This window comes from Caloenas nicobarica, chromosome Z, assembly GCF_036013445.1.
Source record: "Caloenas nicobarica isolate bCalNic1 chromosome Z, bCalNic1.hap1, whole genome shotgun sequence".
Classification (NCBI taxonomy): Eukaryota; Metazoa; Chordata; class Aves; order Columbiformes; family Columbidae; genus Caloenas; species Caloenas nicobarica.
Genome location: NC_088284.1, coordinates 99,586,038 through 99,602,995, shown reverse-complemented (window position 1 = coordinate 99,602,995; position 16,958 = coordinate 99,586,038). Strand labels below are relative to the sequence as shown.

At 58.0% G+C, this 16,958-nt stretch overlaps 2 protein-coding genes across 4 annotated transcripts; one reads left to right on the top strand and one right to left on the bottom strand.

The window, feature by feature from the left end:
* Positions 1-99: 99 nt before the first annotated feature.
* Positions 100-2,850, bottom strand: HPDL (4-hydroxyphenylpyruvate dioxygenase like). Of its 3 annotated transcripts, none has more exons than XM_065656645.1 (2): positions 2,786-2,850; positions 100-1,720 (listed from the first exon to the last, which is right to left on the bottom strand). In XM_065656645.1, the coding sequence occupies exon 2, from the start codon at positions 1,707-1,709 to the stop codon at positions 525-527; it is 1,185 nt and encodes a 394-aa protein (XP_065512717.1). In that variant the 5' UTR covers positions 1,710-1,720; positions 2,786-2,850; the 3' UTR covers positions 100-524. The 3 variants fall into 3 exon arrangements, with proteins under 3 accessions (XP_065512717.1, XP_065512716.1, XP_065512718.1); XM_065656644.1 differs by lacking the exon at positions 2,786-2,850 and adding an exon at positions 1,888-2,668 and having other exon boundaries at positions 100-1,613; XM_065656646.1 differs by lacking the exon at positions 2,786-2,850 and adding an exon at positions 1,888-1,966.
* A 2,374-nt stretch (positions 2,851-5,224) lies between these two features.
* On the top strand, positions 5,225-7,656 carry LOC136002348 (selenoprotein Pb-like). The gene is made up of 4 exons (XM_065657279.1): positions 5,225-5,433; positions 5,540-5,752; positions 5,890-6,025; positions 6,672-7,656. Exons 1-4 carry the CDS (start codon positions 5,225-5,227, stop codon positions 6,909-6,911), a joined length of 798 nt encoding a protein of 265 aa, XP_065513351.1. The 3' UTR covers positions 6,912-7,656.
* Positions 7,657-16,958: the final 9,302 nt, after the last annotated feature.

Genomic DNA, 16,958 nt, shown 5'->3' with positions numbered 1-16,958 from the left:
CACAGCCTGCCTTGAGGGGTGGAAAGGGCTCTTTCATCCTCACCTGGCACTTGGCAGGTCTTAAATAGGAGAAAAGCAAATCGAAGCAGTGCTTGCAGGTTAATTCTTTAATTGAGAAGAGAGAGAGGCCCTCACTTGCCCTGCACAGGGGCTGCCCGTGCTCTGGGTGGTAACTTGACGAGCTGTGGTGCCCGTGGCCCCCCGGTTATCCCTCCCTGCTGGCAGCCCCTCTTCCCCCTACGTCAGGGAGTGTTGCTCTGACAGCAGTGTCCTCAGCCATGCTGCGGGCATAAGTCTGATTAGATTAAGATGAAATTGGGGCAGAAAGTTCTTCACATGAGGCTGATAACTCCCTGGGAACCCAGGGAGGGGGAGAAATCACCCTCCATCCCGGGGACCTCCCTTGGTCCCTGCCAACCTGGGCCACGCCGCAGGCACTGGCTGGGATCTCTGCAGCAGCATATCGCTCCAGGGTTGGGCCGGAGAGGACGGGGAGCTGAAGGAGGAGGATTGCGTTGTTGTTGCTACTGCTGCTGGTCCATGTACACCTGCACAGCTTTCCACAGTGCCCGTATATTGCCTTCCCCAAAGCCTGGTGCTCCCCGGCGGTCAATGAGCTCCAGGAAGAAGGTCTCCTCGGAGAAGATGGGGTGGGTGAAGATCTGCATCAAATACTCCTGGGAGGGGGTCTGTGCGACATGAGCGCCAGGCTGGCCCTCGTCCCCAGGAGCCGTGGTGTCCAGCAGGATGCCCAGCTCTGCCAGCGTCTGGGGGTCCTGCCCAGCCACCCGGATCTCCTCTGCTTTGCCCCCCTGGCTGTAATAGGTGCTGGGGGGTGTGAAGAACTGCGCGCCCCCCTGCTGCAAAGCCCTGGTCGTGGTGACGATATCGGTGGTGCGGAGGCCGACGTGCTGGATCCCCGCCCCACCGTGCTGCTCTAGGAAGGTGTCGACTTGGTTGGCACCATCTTCCGAGAGGGACTCGGCGAGGACGAGCTTGCAGCCATGTGCCGGGGTGTCCTGGGTACCCTGCAGTGCCAGGAGCAGCATGCTGACCCCCTGCCCGCCCAGCACGTACCCCTCGGCCGGCCTCTCCTGTGGGTTCAGCAGGAAGCGGCGGAAGCCGAAGCAGCGCTGGTACCAGTCCAGAGCGGCCCGGGCGCCGCCCCGCGGGCAGACGTATGTGATGTGGTCAAAGTGGGTGATCTCAATGCCGTCCCTTGTAGCCAAGGGGGCTTCTTGGATGGGCTGGAAGCCGGGCAGGAAGGGTCCCCGGTAACGGGATCGGTCCAGAAGGGTATGGCTGACATTGCCCACAATGGAGCTTGCCACCCCGTAGGTGACAGAGCCCCCATCATCCCTCACCTCGGTGGGGGGCACTGGCAGGGAGCATCCCTGGCTCTGCAGATGCTTGCAAAGCCCTGGCACATCATCCACCTCGAAGCAGACGTTGGAGGCTGTCCCCAAGGTGGGCCGGGGGTCGATGTCGTAGAGGAAATCGTGGGAAGAGGTGCCGGTGGGCCCCGGAGCCAGGCGCTGGTTGATGAGGAAGACGGCGGATCCCCGTCGCAAGGCCAGCTGCCGGACCTGCGGCGTCTCCCGTACGGCCACCGGCTGGAAGCGAAAGGTGTTGGCCAGGTCCTGGGCCCAGCGCTGCCTGTAGGGCAGGTGGAGGGAGATGAAGCAGGGGCGGCTCAGCGAGGCTGCCATGGCTGGGCAGGCTGCAGGGAGGATGCACGGGGTCAGGGGGTTCAGGAGCCATTCCTCCACCTTGCACAGAGCCTGAGTGCACCCGCACGCACAGGCGTGTAAATTTGCACGCCTTAAGTGCGTGTATTTTAAATAAGCGGGTCTCATAGGCCAACAGGCTCTTTGCAGGGGCACCCACCTTTGGGACTGGCTGCAAAGAGCTGCCTGAGGATGTCGAGTGTCTCACCACCCCTTTGCTACGCTGCCCTGCACCTGGGGCCACAGAAGAGGAAAGGTCTGAGCCTTGGCCACAGCGGGTCCCCTCTGGAGCCATGTGTCCCTTGGGGGTGCCATGGGGAGGTTAGCGGGGAGCCTGCGCCAAGGAGGTGTGCTGTGTGTGCAAGCAAGAGTGTGGGGACAAGGGTTGTAGGGGGTATGTCCTGTACAGCAACCAGGAACATGGAGTTTGGACTGGTAAACACAGAACAATGTGCTGGTTACAGCTAAAAGGCTTCTGTGCAGCCCCAGTGCCTGTCAGCGGTGTCCCACAAATGGCAGGGGGGAGCAGCGGGGTCACAGCGAACTGATGTGCCCTTCCCCTCCCCAGCAAGGACAGTGTGGAGCTCGGGGCAGTGACCTTGCCCTAGAGGCACGGAGGGTGAAATAGATGCGACACGAACATGCACTGAGATGCGGGGGAGACCTGCTTAAATATCCCCTTCCACCTGCCCCCACCAAACGGGCTGTGCACCGATTGCTCCCCGCGCGGGCACGGGGCTCTGCCAGGCTGGGGGGGCAGCCCCAGCCCCCGGGCACCCCACCTGCCGGGGGGGAGCAGGGGGCCCAGCGGCACCCCGTTGGGACCCGCAGCTGCTCCACACCAGCCCAAGGATGGGGAGTCCTTGCTGGGGCCGCTGCCCGGGCGAGCACATGGGCAGGGCCCGCTGCTCCCTCCGTCCCAGCCCTCCCTGCCCCAGCTGCACCCCGTGTGGCCAGCACAGCTCCCGCTCTGCTCCCGCCGCCCCTCTCCCAGCTGCGCCCCCCGGCACCCCCGGTCCGGCCACCCCCCGCAGGGCCGGGCCCGGCCCGCGCCTCACCGGGGTCAAGGCTGCGGGCGAAGGGGATGCCGGGCGGGGGCCGGCCCTGGACGGGCGGGGCAGTTCGCTCCTCCCCGGCACGCAACAGGCCGTAGCGGGGCAGGGAGGGGGCTGGCGGGGGCAGGGAGGCTGCAGGGCAATCGGCCCCGCCACGGGGCGGAGCGCTGGGTGCCGTCCCGGGGCCGGCACACGGAGCCGTGCCGCTGCGGGGCGGGGGCTGCTCCGGCACGTTCAAAGCCAGCGGCCGAAAGTTTGTGTTGACCCCGGGGGTGCCGGGCTGTGTCTGCACAACAAGAAGCTGCCCAGGCTGATAACCACGGGCTCGGGGGTGAGCAAAGTGGGGACATGAACTGGCTGCCAGCTGGTGGCCGGGGGGTCCCCCGGGACAGGTGATGAACTGGCTCCTGTCTGTACTGGGTTGTTCCTACCAGCCCAAATCCCGCCGGGGTAGGGCGCGCAGCCAGGGGACACGTGTCCCTGCTCAGTGCTGGGTGCTTCACGGCGCCCAGGGAACCCATGGGGACCCGGGGTGGAGCAGTGTGTGGATGGCAGGGGGACAGCTCGGTGGAGGGTCCGACGTTGGTCACAGGATGCGTCTGCTCCAGGCTGACCCCGCGCAACTGCACCCGGTCCCAGCCCGTGTCCCCATGTCCTTGCTGACATCCCTGAGCCCCTCCAGCTCCCCAACAGTGATCCTCTCTCTGCCTGTTGCTCATGGCTGGTTTTGGATGAATCCTCCCTCTTCATGTATCCAGGACTATGTTGCTGCCCCCGTTGTGTCTGTGTCTGCTGCCCTTCCCTGCCTTATCATGTTTTTGTACAGACCCCAGGTATGATAAACTGCTCAAATATTTGCGGAGATGTCCGTGTGAGGCCGAAGTGGTGAATTCCTCTTGTTTGGTCAGGGTGGGGGGAGGAATTCACCACTGCTGTGATTTCCCAAGAGAGCACTGATTCCCCACAGCCCCGCCAGGTGTAGGGCCAGGCAGGAGGCACAGGGCTGGACACCAGGGACTTGCTGTGGGGCCAAGCATAGCCCAAGAGGCACCGTGGCACTGCGTGGCAGGACAGCACGGCCTCTCGGGTGGCATCCCGTGGGGCAGGGAGCTCCGGCACCCCAGGGGTGTGGGGCAGGCACCCATTTTTTTGTCTGCAGAGCGACAGAGGCTGCACTGGTGGCTCCCCCTGGACCTTGTGCATGGGTGGCACTGTTCAATGTCACTCCATAGTCTTGCAACCCTTTGGTGAAAGCAGTGCCCTTGGCAATGCTGCCAGCCCTCCTCTACCTGTGGGGCGGTTTTGAGCAGACATGCCCGTCTCTCCCCCGTGGCAGCGCCTGGCACCCTCTGTGCCAGCCCAGCACCAGGCACGGCTTTGCCCCAGCACAGCTTGGTCTGGGCTGCGGCAGCAGGACCCTGAAGCTGCGTGGCACCAAGGGGGACAGTGCCTGCCTTGTTGCCGTCCCCAAGGCAGGCGGTGGTGGCTGGGGAGGAATCCCCGCTGCTCCAGCTGGGTTCTTCTCCTCCCCCTGGGGCGGAGAGAGTGGACAGGAGATAAAAGGGAGACCAGGGCCAGCTGGGCATTGCCAAGAGCTGCTGGGGCTGGGAGCGAGGTCTGGCCAGAGGACAGCAGTGAGGAGAAGTGCGGTATTGAGGGCTCATTCTCGTGGGGGAGCGGGCTGGGGGATTGGGGGTACATCCATCCTGACCAGACCTTGCAGCTCCCTGCTCCCTTCCCAGCTCCCTGGATCATCACCCCAGCCCCATGTCCTCCCCCTGCCCATTGAATGTGCTGCATCCTGAAGGGACAGGGTATATCTTGGGGTGGGCAGGGTTAGGGGGCTGTGGGAGAAGGGGCTTCTGGCAGATATTAGGGGCAGGGGGAGTTAAAGGCTCTGTGCACCCCTCAATTGCTTTGTGGGCATGAAGGACTCTCAAGGTGACTTGAAGGTGAAGCCATCCTTGTCCCACTGACTCCCTGCCCTTGGCCAGGATGATGTGGGTTGCATCCCTGCCCACCCGTGGGGCAAAGACAGACCCCAGACCATGGCTGGGTCTGGCTTTTGGGGTTGGGGAGGTGGATAATTCCCACAGGGGGAGTGGGACCTTCCCCTACAACGCATGAGTGTGTGACCTGCCGCTGGGGGAGACTGGGGCACCCGGCAGTGGCAGCAGGTGCCTGCAAAAGCCAGTGACGAGGGTGCATCTCATCCCCCCACCTCATCCCCCTTTCCTCACCCCGCCTGGCATGGGTGTCCCAGCTCCCAGTGCTGTGCTGGTACCAGTATGATACTGCCCACCAGCCTTTGTCTGCCCCGGAGGGGGGTGCGGGGAGGTGATTTGGGGTTGCAGCGGGGCTAGGAGTATCTTGTTGGGTTGAGCTCTGGGGTAGAGCGGAGACTAATGCCACGTTTCCTCCTGCCAGGGCCAGGGGTCCGGGATGGGGCTGGGGGTGCTGGCCCTGGCCACCTGGCTGGGGCTGGGGCTGGCATTGGCCTCCGAGGGGGTGGCCAACAGCAGCCGGCTCTGCCAAGAGGCGCCAGCCTGGAGCGTCAACGGCTCGAGCCCCATGGTGGGGGCGGTGGGGCAGGTGACGGTGGTGGCCCTGCTGAAGGCCAGCTGACACTTCTGCCTACAGCAGGCCCACAGGTGAGCCCTGCGCCCCCTGCCCCAGCTCCAGCTCTGCCATGCTAGGGGACAGCAAGGCGGTCCCCCCGACCCGGGCACCCCCCTCCCAGCCCCTCCTTCCCCACAGCCTCGGGGGCCTGCGGGAGAGGCTGGCCCGGCAGGGCATGGCTGACGTCCGCTACATGATCGTCAATGAGAAGGCACCACTCTCCCGTGTCATGTTCGGGGAGCTGGAGCGCCAGGCCCCCCCGGGGGTCCCCGTCTTCCAGCCAGAGCCGGAGGAGCCCGACGTCTGGAAGGTCCTGGGGGGTTACCAGGATGACTTCCTTGTCTATGACCGGTGAGCATGCCACATCTCAGCTGAGGCTTTTCTGTGGGGTTATGGAGTGTCTGGTGGGCTTCCCAAAGCCCCCCCATGGCTGGGCTGGGTGACCCCAGACCTCCTGCCTAGAGCCGGGACATGGCTTCTCCCTGCAGGTGCGGCCGCCTGGCTTTCCACATCCAGCTGCCCTACAGCTTCCTCCACTTCCCCTACGTGGAGTCGGCCGTCCGCTTCACCCACAGCAAGGACTTCTGTGGCAACTGCTCCCTCTACCCCAATACCACCCAGGAGGTAAGGAGCAGGGATGCTCTACAGAGCCGGCATCCCTTGTCTCCTCTGGAATTGCCCATCAGGGAAAAACAACCTTATCTTCACATTGGGGATGAGCTCTGGGCTGGCAGCCACAGCTGAGAGGGAAGGTGATGAAAGGTTTGGAAGAAGAGCAGTTAAATAGGTCAGAGCTTTCAGGTTGAGAAGGAGGGGACTAAAGGGGTCAGAGCCCAGGTCTGGATAAGCTAACTAGGGTTGCTCGCTGTTCTGGTATAAGAAAGGGACAGGCAATGAACCCAGAGGTGGCAAGCTCAGAGCAAAGACAAGGACAAAGCTCTGGTCTCAGCAGGTGATTAGTCACGTCCTAAGAGAAAAATCCATAATATTAAATCCATAAAATTAAATCCAAAATATTAAATGCAAAGTCCCTCCCTGGACCACAGACAGCTTGAGCCAAGGGAAGTATGTACAGAGGCTTGTGCTCTATGTGCTCCAGCCTCTCCTGTCCTCCCTGAGTTGGGGCTGGAGAGCCTTTGCTCTGACCCACACAGCTTTCTGTAGATGGATGCTTTTCTGCTTTCATCCCAGCTCAGAGACGTGCTCACAGGCTTGCTGTGGGGCTCTGTATGTTCACATACTGCAGCAGCCCTTGTGTTGCTTTCCCCAGGCTAACACTACCATGGAGGTCCCTGTAACCCTGCGCCCACTTCCTAAACAAGGGGGGAAGGAATCAGAGACCCCCATCCACCAGCACAACCCCCTCCATCCTCACCACTACCACAAAGTCAGCAGCGAGAGAGCCAGAGAGCCGAGTGAGGACCATGAACCTGCCGCCCATGCTCGTCGCCACCACGGAGGCCACAGCCAGCCACATCCCCAAGGGATAGAAGCAGAAGGAGGGAAATGAGCACTAAGCCAGGCTGGGCAGCCTTGCAGAAGAACCCTGTAGTGTGCAGACCATGCCAACTCGCTTCCCAGAGGCACAAAAGGACTTGCTTTGGGCTGCTGGTCACCAGCAGCGTTGGCATAACAACCCCCTCCAGCATCACCCATGCGGGTTGTACTCCCACGCTGTGACCAGGGAAGAAAATCCCCCTCAGACCTCCCGCGAGGTGCTGCCTTTTCAGTCCCAGGGCTCGGTTCTGACCCTTCCTCTGCTGCCTCCTGCCTTTCCACGCTCAATGAAGCCCGCTGTGCAAACCGGGAGGTCCCCGGTCACTGCTGGCTGATGCTGCACGGAGCGGCAGTGCAGGGGTGGAGGGGCCAGAACCGGGGCAGGAGCAGCACTGCCAGCATGCTCTGCCCGTCCTGGCACCCCTGGGCGTCCTGGCACCCCTGGGCGTCCTCGCCGGGGAGCGAGGGGAGGAACGGCGTGTGCCCAGCAGGACGTGATCCCAGGGGATGGGGGCATTGGGAGTGGTAGGAGGTCGCAGCACCCCATGGTCCAAACCCTGCGCCCCCACAGCTGTCGCACCCTGGGGACCCTGCAGGCCTTGCACACGGGTATGTGCAGTGCTGATGGGTGGCCGCAAGATGGTGGCCTTGTCCCCTTTTGGAGACCTGGGGGCTGTACCCAAGGCCCACAGCCCTGGGAGGACAAGGGTGAGGATCCTGGGCTCTCTCCTGGGAGAGAAGCAAGATGGGAGGGTGATGCGGACGTCCAGAGTACGAATAAAACCTCTGTGAAGCGAACCCTGCTCAGCCTGGTCTCTGGCGCCTCTTTCCCAGAGGGGGCGGGGGGCTCACACAGAGCTGGGCTGGCCCTGGACTGTTCTCTGTACACAGGGAGGGACTCGGGGCTGCCTATGGACCCCACAAAGCAAGTGCTGGTGGTGATTTGCATTCCCTGGTGCAGAGATCTTGGAGGTGAATGGGTTGAAGACCAAAGAGACCCTCATGTCTTCCTACCTTCTGGTTACATCCTGCCAGATGTGAACCCAGGGCTTAGTCCCCTCCCAGTGCAGGACATTAACCATGTGCTGCCAGGAGGAAGTTTGGCTCAGCGCCCCGATCTCCAGGCTGTTGGTGTAATGTTGGGGTTCCTGCCCTGAGCTGCTGTAGTGGGGCTGAAGTTCCCACATGCAGTCCAAGATCATCTTGGGCATCTTGTCCTCACTGCCCAGCCTGGTCCCCATTGCGTGCAGTGTTGGGGCCACCCAGCCCTCAAGCAGCTGGGTTCTGCATCCCTGGCAGGCAGTCATGCCTGTCTGCACCCCGGCTCACCCCCATGCCTGTCTCAGCCCTGTAGCCCTTCATTCCAGCTCCATCCATCATCCCACACATGCCCTGAATTCTCCAGCTTCTCTCTGGGCCCTACAGCCTGAGTGGGGAGCAAGAGGTGGTTTTTCTGCTCAGTGTTATGTGATGCCATGCTGTGGTACATGTCCTGCTGATGATGCTCTGAGTTGAATTCGTGTCCCAAGTCCTGGGAAGATGCACTCCTCCTCCCTGTCTCTGTGAGATGATGCTGTGGCCAGTAACTGGGGTAACAGCAAGGATGAAGAACAGCTGTTCCTCGTGAGGATAAGGGCAACAGGATCAGGTGGGTCTTTCTTACCAGCCCAGGGGACCCAGCCAGGCTCTCCCATGGGATGCTGGTTGAGACTCTCCTCCCCCTACTCCATCTCTCTTGCTTCCTCCCTCCTCCTCTACCTGCTCCCAGCAGCCCACAAGGGCACCTCTGTCTGCTGCTCCTGCCATCAATATTGAGGTTATCTTTTTCTTCTGGCAGCTGCTGTAATTGAAACAAAGCAGGCCGGGCCTCACGGGCTACACTCCTCTCGCTCGTTTTACTGGTGCTGCTGAGACAACTAATTCATCTTATCGATGTGCGGTTGGCCTCTTTTCCACCAGATCCAGGCAGAGCCCTCTCCCCACCATAGCTGCTGGCACCAGTTTGTGTCCCTGAGGCGTGCTCCTGGGTGCTGCTCTGACCCAGCCGTTGTCCTCAGCTTGCCGCAGCTGGCCACCAGCAGATGCCAGGGGTGAGAGGTGCAGACAAGAAGGATGCTGATGACTTTTATCACTTTCTTTTGCCTTCTGATGCTTCCTCAGCCCTTTCATTAAATTCTACATCCTTTCCTTGCACAGCTTCTAAAGGTGTCCCTGGCAAGTAGGTGACATTGTGATGAGTGGGGCATACACCGATTTGCATTCCCTTGCTGACAACCAGATCTACAATTAGCAGTGGCAGGTAGAGGGATCAGGTCTGGTGCTGGGTGGGTAGCCTGGTGGCCCTGTGCTGCACTGCTGCCTCCCAGCAGATGAATTTCCAGCCCTACACGCTTGGGTTTGGATTTTGCTTTGGGTAGAGAAACTGAGGCATGTGAAAGAGCTGTGACACTGTTTGGGTGAAATCCTGCATGTCTGAGTAATGGCCAGGGTTCAGGGTCAAGCTGATGCTGCTCCATGTATCAGTGTCCAAAGGCCTGAAGGGCTTGGGAGTGCTGTGTTTGGGGTCTCCATGGCATCCCTTGCTCCTGAAAGGTGCTGGAAACCTGGCGCTCTTCAAAACCCATGTCGGTGTCTGCACTCCAGCAGTGCTGAGGGAGCTTCGCCCTACGTGGGGTGGAAGAGAGGTGTTTTGGGGGAATTAATAGGCTCTTTGCATTGCTGATGTTGTGGGGAGTGATGCTGTTAGCAGGAGTCAGAGAGCCCCAAGGAATGCTCAGCTGTTGGTGGGGTGGTCAGCAGGGGAGGGTCCAGGGCAAGAAACCGGGGCTGACATCAGGTCCTGGCAGTGCTGCACTGTGGTACCCTGGTGTCTGTGGCTCTGCCACCACCCCAGAGGAGGACAGACCCCCGTCCCACATCACATGCAGCCTGCTGCCTTAGTCCTGTGTGCTGCTCCAGCCAGGGGCCAGGCAGAACCTTTCAGGAGATGGGGAACAGCCAGTCCTAACGTCAACAGAGGCCTCTTGTGCAGCGATGCTGTGTCAAGAAGAGGAATGGGTCCCTCCTCCTCCGCCCATTCATCTGGCAGCCGGGGCTGGCGTGCCGCCAAGCCAGGCTGCTTTGGAAACATTTCATTGAGGAGGCAGCTGAGCCTAGGAAAACAGAATGAAAATATACAGAGAGATCACTGTTGTTAGGCAAAATACATGCAGGCGGCTGCATTTCTGACCCCTGAGTCCAGCCCAGCCGGGCCCCTCTTGCTTCTATGGAATGAGGATGAATGCTGCTGCCTGGGGACAGGAGTCACATGTCTCCATCATGTGTTAGGAGCTGGGGAACGAGGGCTGCAGAGCTTGTCCCCAGTTTTGGCCAACTTGCTGATGTCCCTGGTGAGTAGGTCCAGATTCACCTTGATATACCATCGCTCAAGGAGGTGAGACAGAGCAGCCAAACAGCCACAGAAATGAGCCAGCCCCAGTGACTCGTGTACCTTGCGTGGCCACCAGTGCTGGAGACTGGTGAAGATGGGACTGTGGAGGTGCGTTAGACATTGGCCTCATTCATCCCCATCTCCCTCCCAGCATCACATCACCAGTCCTGGCTGGGCACGGGGCCACCAGCAGGACAGAGCCCCGTCCCTGGGTTTTCAAAGTCCCATTGCTTGGCATGCCCTGTCTTTGGTCTGCTGGCAGAGAGAGAGCAGAGTCACCCCAAAGCAGTCCCCAGGGGCAGAGGCTGGAGGCACCTCTCTGGCTTTTGGGCAAAGGTGCATTCAACAGATTCGCCTCTCCTGTTGCTTCCCCCGTAACTTCTCCCTCCAAAGGCCTCAAAGTCTCTCCCAGGCATTTGCTGCCCCGCAGCAGACCCATCCCAGGTCCTTCCCTCCTTCATGGTGGGTCCAGAGGGGGAGGCAGATCCAGAGCTGCAGCCCCATGGGACATCAAGGCTCTCACCCCAGCACAGGTGCTCTCAGTGCCGCTGTGGCACAGCTTTGCTTGGCTTCACCTCTTCTCTCTGTCCCCACAACATGGTCCAGCCACCGCCATGCAAGAACAAAATGGCCATTTCTCTGTGCTGCTTGTTTCCAGCCCCTGCCTTTGCTCACCATCAATGGATGATGGCACAGAGGGAACAGTTTGCTTCTGTTATTTACGGTTTTGATCTGGGGGTTGAAAGGAGCCCAGTGTGAACAGACAAAGCCCAATCAGTACCCCAGGAGGGACACATCTCGCCAGCCCAACACACATATATTTGCAGCATGGAGCAGATGCCCAAGGCATCACAGCACAGACCCGAGCCACCATGTCCTGCTCTTGCATTGGGTGGCTTCAAGAAGCACAGACTTGTGCCGGGACTGCTGGTGCCTCTACCAAAGCTGCTACTGGCTCGTATGTGTGGACAATGTGTGAGGACACTCTGTTGTGGAGGAGAGCCAGGATGAGTGGGCTGTTAAAGGGAAGGTCGGTGTGGTGCAACCTTCTCCTCATCCCACTGCACCCCAACCGTTTCACACCGGGAGGCAGCACCAGGATCCGACCTCACGAGTGGGTCCCCATATGGGATCTCCACACTGCTGAGAGCTGAGGTACATAAGCATCCATCATGGGGGGTATTCCTGACCTCCTGGTGAGGCAGCTGAAGGAAGAGGACAAACCCACAGAGCAGCCTCTGAGAGAGCACTGTTAACGCCTACCGAAAGGACACTGATCCTGAGCTGGGGTGGGCAGCTCCCCCCTGTAAGAGCCCTGTTAAGGCCATAAAAGACAAGCTGAGTTAATGATGTTTGTTGGTTTTTACTATGGAAGAGGTCCCAGGCTGGAGCCTTGTGGTTTGTTTTCCTCTCCCCCCTCCCCCCTGATCAGCCTGTGGAACTGGCTTTGGAATTGAAACGGATGGTGAGGAATGACCCGGACCAGATGCTCCATGTTCTGAACTCCAGCTCCAGACACCTGCTGCTGAGCATGGCCTGGCCTGGGATGTGGCAGTGATGACAGTGACGGTCTCCGTGGCACCTGAGGGACGGCTGCTCGGTGGGGCTGGCACAACGGTGCGGGTGGCTGTAAAGACCAGCAGCACCAGGCATGAGGAGAAATACTATACGCTTATCATTATTAGTTTTTTCCCTTTTTCCCCTAGCCACCCAGTCAATCAGCATGCAGCAATAAAGTGACACAGCCAATTAGCATCCAGTGATGTGGCCAACCAGCCAATCAGCCCTGTGGCACTGCAGTTTCCCAGCCAAGTAGCCATGTGGCATTGTAACCTCCCAGCCAATCAGCCATGCGGCATTGTAACCTCCCAGCCAATCAGCCATGCGGCATTGTAATCTCCCAGCCAATCAGCCATGCGGCATTGTAACCTCCCAGCCAATCAGCTGTGCCTTGTGCACCCATTGCCAGTGGTGGGGACAGGCAGGGCTGCCCACCCTGCGGGAGCTGGTTCCCAGGTTTCATGAGCTCCACTGCTCTCTTGTTCCAGCATTAATTATGCTCCATCGCTAAGATTTTGTAGCTCTTTGTTGAGTCCAGATTTGTCCAGCTTTCAGCCTCTCCTGTGTTGTTTCTTAGCTTGCAGAATCTGTATGTTATCTTCTCCCCACTATGGATATTCTTCTTCTTTTTCCTGAAAACTTGAAGTTAGCTCAGTGTGTTGTTTCCCACTGGTTTAATTTCTCCCTCCTCCCCTAGAAGACCATTCCTCACCCAGACATCTACATTTTAATTACCATTTGCAAAGTGTGTTAAATGCAGAGGGTATAAGGCTGGAAGGACGCAAAGGGGTTATCATGTAACCTACCATCGGTTCTCTGCCCGTGAAAGAGGAGCAGGGTCTTGGGTGACAGAGGGATGAGGGACGAGCCCCAGCCCCGGCCTGACTCCAGCTTCCCAACCGCCCGGACCTGTAACCCGCTTGCATCTCCAAAGCCGGGGCAGACCTGATGCAAAAGGCTAACAGGCATGTGTTGTTTACGCCTCACTTTGCCATCATTTATTCATGCTCTTGTAGCCTGCAAAATGATTCCCCAGTTATTTTAGCATCTCTAATTAAGAGGACAGAGGTTCAGCAGCTAAGAGGGGGGCAATCATTCTGCTGAGCTCAGCGCCGTGGCAGCCAGCCTGGCCGGGATGGATGCCTCTCTGTGGCGTGGAGCTGAGCAACTTTCTGGAGCACTCTGTGCTTTTAGAGTCTGCGCTGGGGAGGGAAGAGACAACTGTTTCTCCTGGAAGCCGAAGGTCTTCTCCCCATAGCTCCTCCACGCTTAATTGCTGGCCTGCACAGCGAATGTGTTTGCTGGAAGGGTGCAGAAATCCCTGCGGCAAGGCAGAGGCTCAGCACTTTGCTAATGTTACAGGGGTTGTGGGAAGGCAGCCCTGGCAAGCCAGAGATGTGATGGTGTGTGTGGGAGAGAGGGAACAGCAGCTCCTGACATCTGTAACTCTCTGGTTGGGTGCGAAGGGGAGTCTGGGTCTGCCCGATGCCATCCTGACACCTGGTACCCAAGCGCCTCACCCCATTTTAAGCAGTTCCTTGCTGCTGCCCCACACCATCTCCTTGTTCCTCCTGCTCCTCTGCTGCTGGGTGTCCCCTCTCCAGCTGGATGAAGGAGCTTCCCAACTTCCCACAGACCCCATTCCCACAGCAGGGCTTGCCGGCTCCCCCCACTCACACCCCCCCAGCCTCCTGCCGGGGTTCTCCAGGACCCCCAGCCCTGCCAGGTCCAAACTCCCGCACCTGTGGTGCACGGCAGGTGTTGTGTCAGGGGGTGCCCTGGGGACGGCATGGCATGGTGCTGGGTGCAGGCATCCTGGATCAAACATGACCTGTGGTTTTTCTCAGGGATTGCTGTTCCCCCCGGCAGCAGACAAAGGGCAGAGAAGCTGCAGCAGCCTGAGCATCCACTGCTTTAAACTTGCGCATCCCTGAGCAGATACAGGGACATACAGGCAAGCAGAGCTGTTCCTGTGTCAAAGTGAGGGTGAGAGCAGCCATCCTGCGCCTGATCTTTGAATTCAGCCTGTGCTTGGAGAGGGGAGATGGTACCTTCTGTCCCTGCTTTTCTCTTTTGAGTACACAGGCAATTGCAGTTACACCTGAAGGAGGTCTCTGAGATCGTTAGTTTGGGAAAGTTTCATAAAAAAACTGGCTGGCTAGTGAAAAGCAACTTTCTTAGAGTCCCTGCTGAAAGAGGAGCACAGCAATAACTCAGCATTAATGAGTCAGTGGAGAATACATGGGGGATTTGAATAGCTTGATGGCAAAAAGCTCCAGCTCAAGCTTATACACTGTTGGAGATCTTACTATGCGCTGGAGAATCTGAAAATGGGGCTCAACTCCACAGTCAGCCAAGCCAGTGTATGTCTCCCCTTGCTTGCAAGGCCAAATATTTCATAAAGCAATGCTCTCTGTCTCTTCCTGGATGTCAGATCCACAGGAATAAATATCCCGGGCAATGGATCCCTCTGCTTCTGAGTGCATTAAGGCAGGGGAGCTGCAGGCTGCTGTACTCCCTGTGTCCTTTCCCTTCTGCCTCTGCTCTGAACAGCACCAGCAGCAAGGGAAAGGCAGAAACTACCACACTTCCGATATGAGTGCCTGGGGCTGGTGGCTGTAGCAGGGAGCTTGGCTCCGATAAACATGGCTTTGGCTGCTTTGGAGCAGCAAATCCTCTGGGTGGCCTGAGCAGGAGCTTGGTGGTCACCGATACTTTGCTGTTTACCGCCTTTCCCATTGTTAATCGGCCATAAAGCTTCTGCTGCTCTTGTGTATCTTCCTCTGTCATCAGAAGTCTTCCTTGGCGCTCACTGGGTCTTGCAAAGCTCTGCTGTCATTTCTGCAAGGCTCAGCCAGCATTACCTGTGTTAGTGAGGGCACAACAAGGGCTGTTCAGGGTCAAAGCAATGTCAGAGGCATGAGAGCGTCCAAGGGAGGGGAAGATGCCCAGGGACAGGCAGTCTTTCTGCTGGGTGTGGAGTTTGGGCATGGTGGGGAGAGGAGAGCAGCTACACAAAGGTGTGCAGGTGGGAGCAGCCAAGAAGGTGGCATCCCCTTGGGCTGAGACATAGCACCTACTGGCACTTACCTTGTCTACCACAAAACAAAGCACAGGTGCCAGGAAACCTGCAGAGAACATCTCAGCAACATCCTTTTCCTCTCTCTTTGTTTGAGCTCTTGAATTTAGTTTCTAGCAAGAGGAAAGCAGATTTCTTCCCCTACAGCACCTGCAAATTAAAGCTGGACTGCTGACTGAGCTGCCACCCAAAGAATTTCCCACAATATTGTACCGCACTGCTGCCTATCTGCAGTGTAGAGCCGTGGGGGCTCCAGTCCTTTTGGTCAGTAGATTTTCTAGTCAGGGACTCGAAAGAAAATGCTTTCTGGGGCCAGCATGAATAATCAGCCCTTTGTGAATAACGCCAGCGCTCAGACCAGAATGGCTGGAGTCAGTGGGTCCGAGCACGGACAGATCCCAACCAAACAGCCTCAAAGCCAGGAGGGGAACTGGGGCTGCCAGTGGTAGAATCTCAGCAAATGGCTGGGCTCAGGAAAGCGTGAAGTGAATTATTGATGTACCTGGTTCCAGGCTCTGAATGAGCAGCATCAGGGGCTGGGCGGGAGGCTGACATTTCACATTCTTCCCCGGGGAGAAGAGATCTGTCCGTGTTCTCTGGGAGGAGGAGTGCTCCCCCCTTGCGAAATCCAGGGCAGTAATGAAAGGGACAGGGAGAGATGGGGAGCAACAAATGTTCAGATGAAGAGGGAGAAGAAAAATAGATTGATTTGTCTTTGAAATAACATGCTAAACCCCCAGAGACAGGCTGGCCAGCCACTACACCGACCTTGCTTTGATTTGAGTCTGGATTATATGTTTTATGCAATGAAAAGTCAGCTTGTTGGGAATGAATAACATCTCTGCTCAAGCTGAAGTCTAAAATCCCCTTTATTGGCACCATCTGGGGACGATGTAAGTAAGGACACTCAAGGTTGTCACTAGGTGAGCTCTGCAGAGACTGGTGACAGAGGGACCAGACAAGCTGAGGTGCTGCGTCCCAGCTCACCCCTGGTTGCGCAGAGGCGGTGGCTGCAGGGAGACACAGGTGCCTGCAGAAACCCCTGAGCAGTTGGGCTGCCGTAACACAGGACCCTGCAGCCTCCGTCATCATCAGAGCTCAAGATCCTGCTGGACTGGCCTCTGCCAGGAAGATGTGCTCTACCTTGGGGCAGGAGGGTGCATTGGGATGGACCATTGAGGTCCCTCTGTGCACAGGGAGGGCCAGGGCTGGACAAAGCCCTTGTCATCCTGCCAGGTCCTGCCACAGCAAGCAGGGGTGATGGGCAAAATGCTGTGCTTGCAAGTGCTCCCTGTTGCAACCATCCCTCACGGAGAGCAAAATATCCTTCAGGGTTAAAGAAACGGGAATGTGATTGCTGGGGAAAACATAAACAAATCTGTGTGTAGGTGCTGCGGTGACATGGTGGCCAGGTCCTGCCACCAGTTAGTACTGATTATCTTGAACAAGACCAGCAGCAGCAAGGAACACCTCAGCGTTCAAGGAAAACCTCTTCCTGACCTTCCTTGATTAGCATGTGGCTTATGCTCTAAAATGGAGATCTATCATTGCAGTAGCTCTGCCTGCTCTCATGACCTGCCTGAGATCTGATTCCTTCCCTTTGAGTCCTGCGAAGGAGACCTTAGGCTTGGAGGTACCTCATGGCATAGCAAAGGTGCATAATTATTTCCTGTTCCCTAATTGCATCACCCTGTTACTCCAGGAAATGTACTCCTACTCTGTCAGTAAGAGTAAATAGGAGATCTCTGCAACAAGGGAGTGACCAGTAGTGCTCTAGATGTGACTGAACTGCAGATAGAAAGGAATTGGGTTTAAATTCTCAAAGCACCGAGAAAAACAGAGTAAGAAATCTGAACTCTGAGATCAGTGAGCTCTGCTCTTCCTCAGAGGTTTGTCACTCGAAATGAGGCAGGACAAAAGAATGGGAATGTATTTCTGGGGAAAACCCTGGGACAGTGTCCTGCCGGATAGGGCAGCAAAGTGACCAGTCC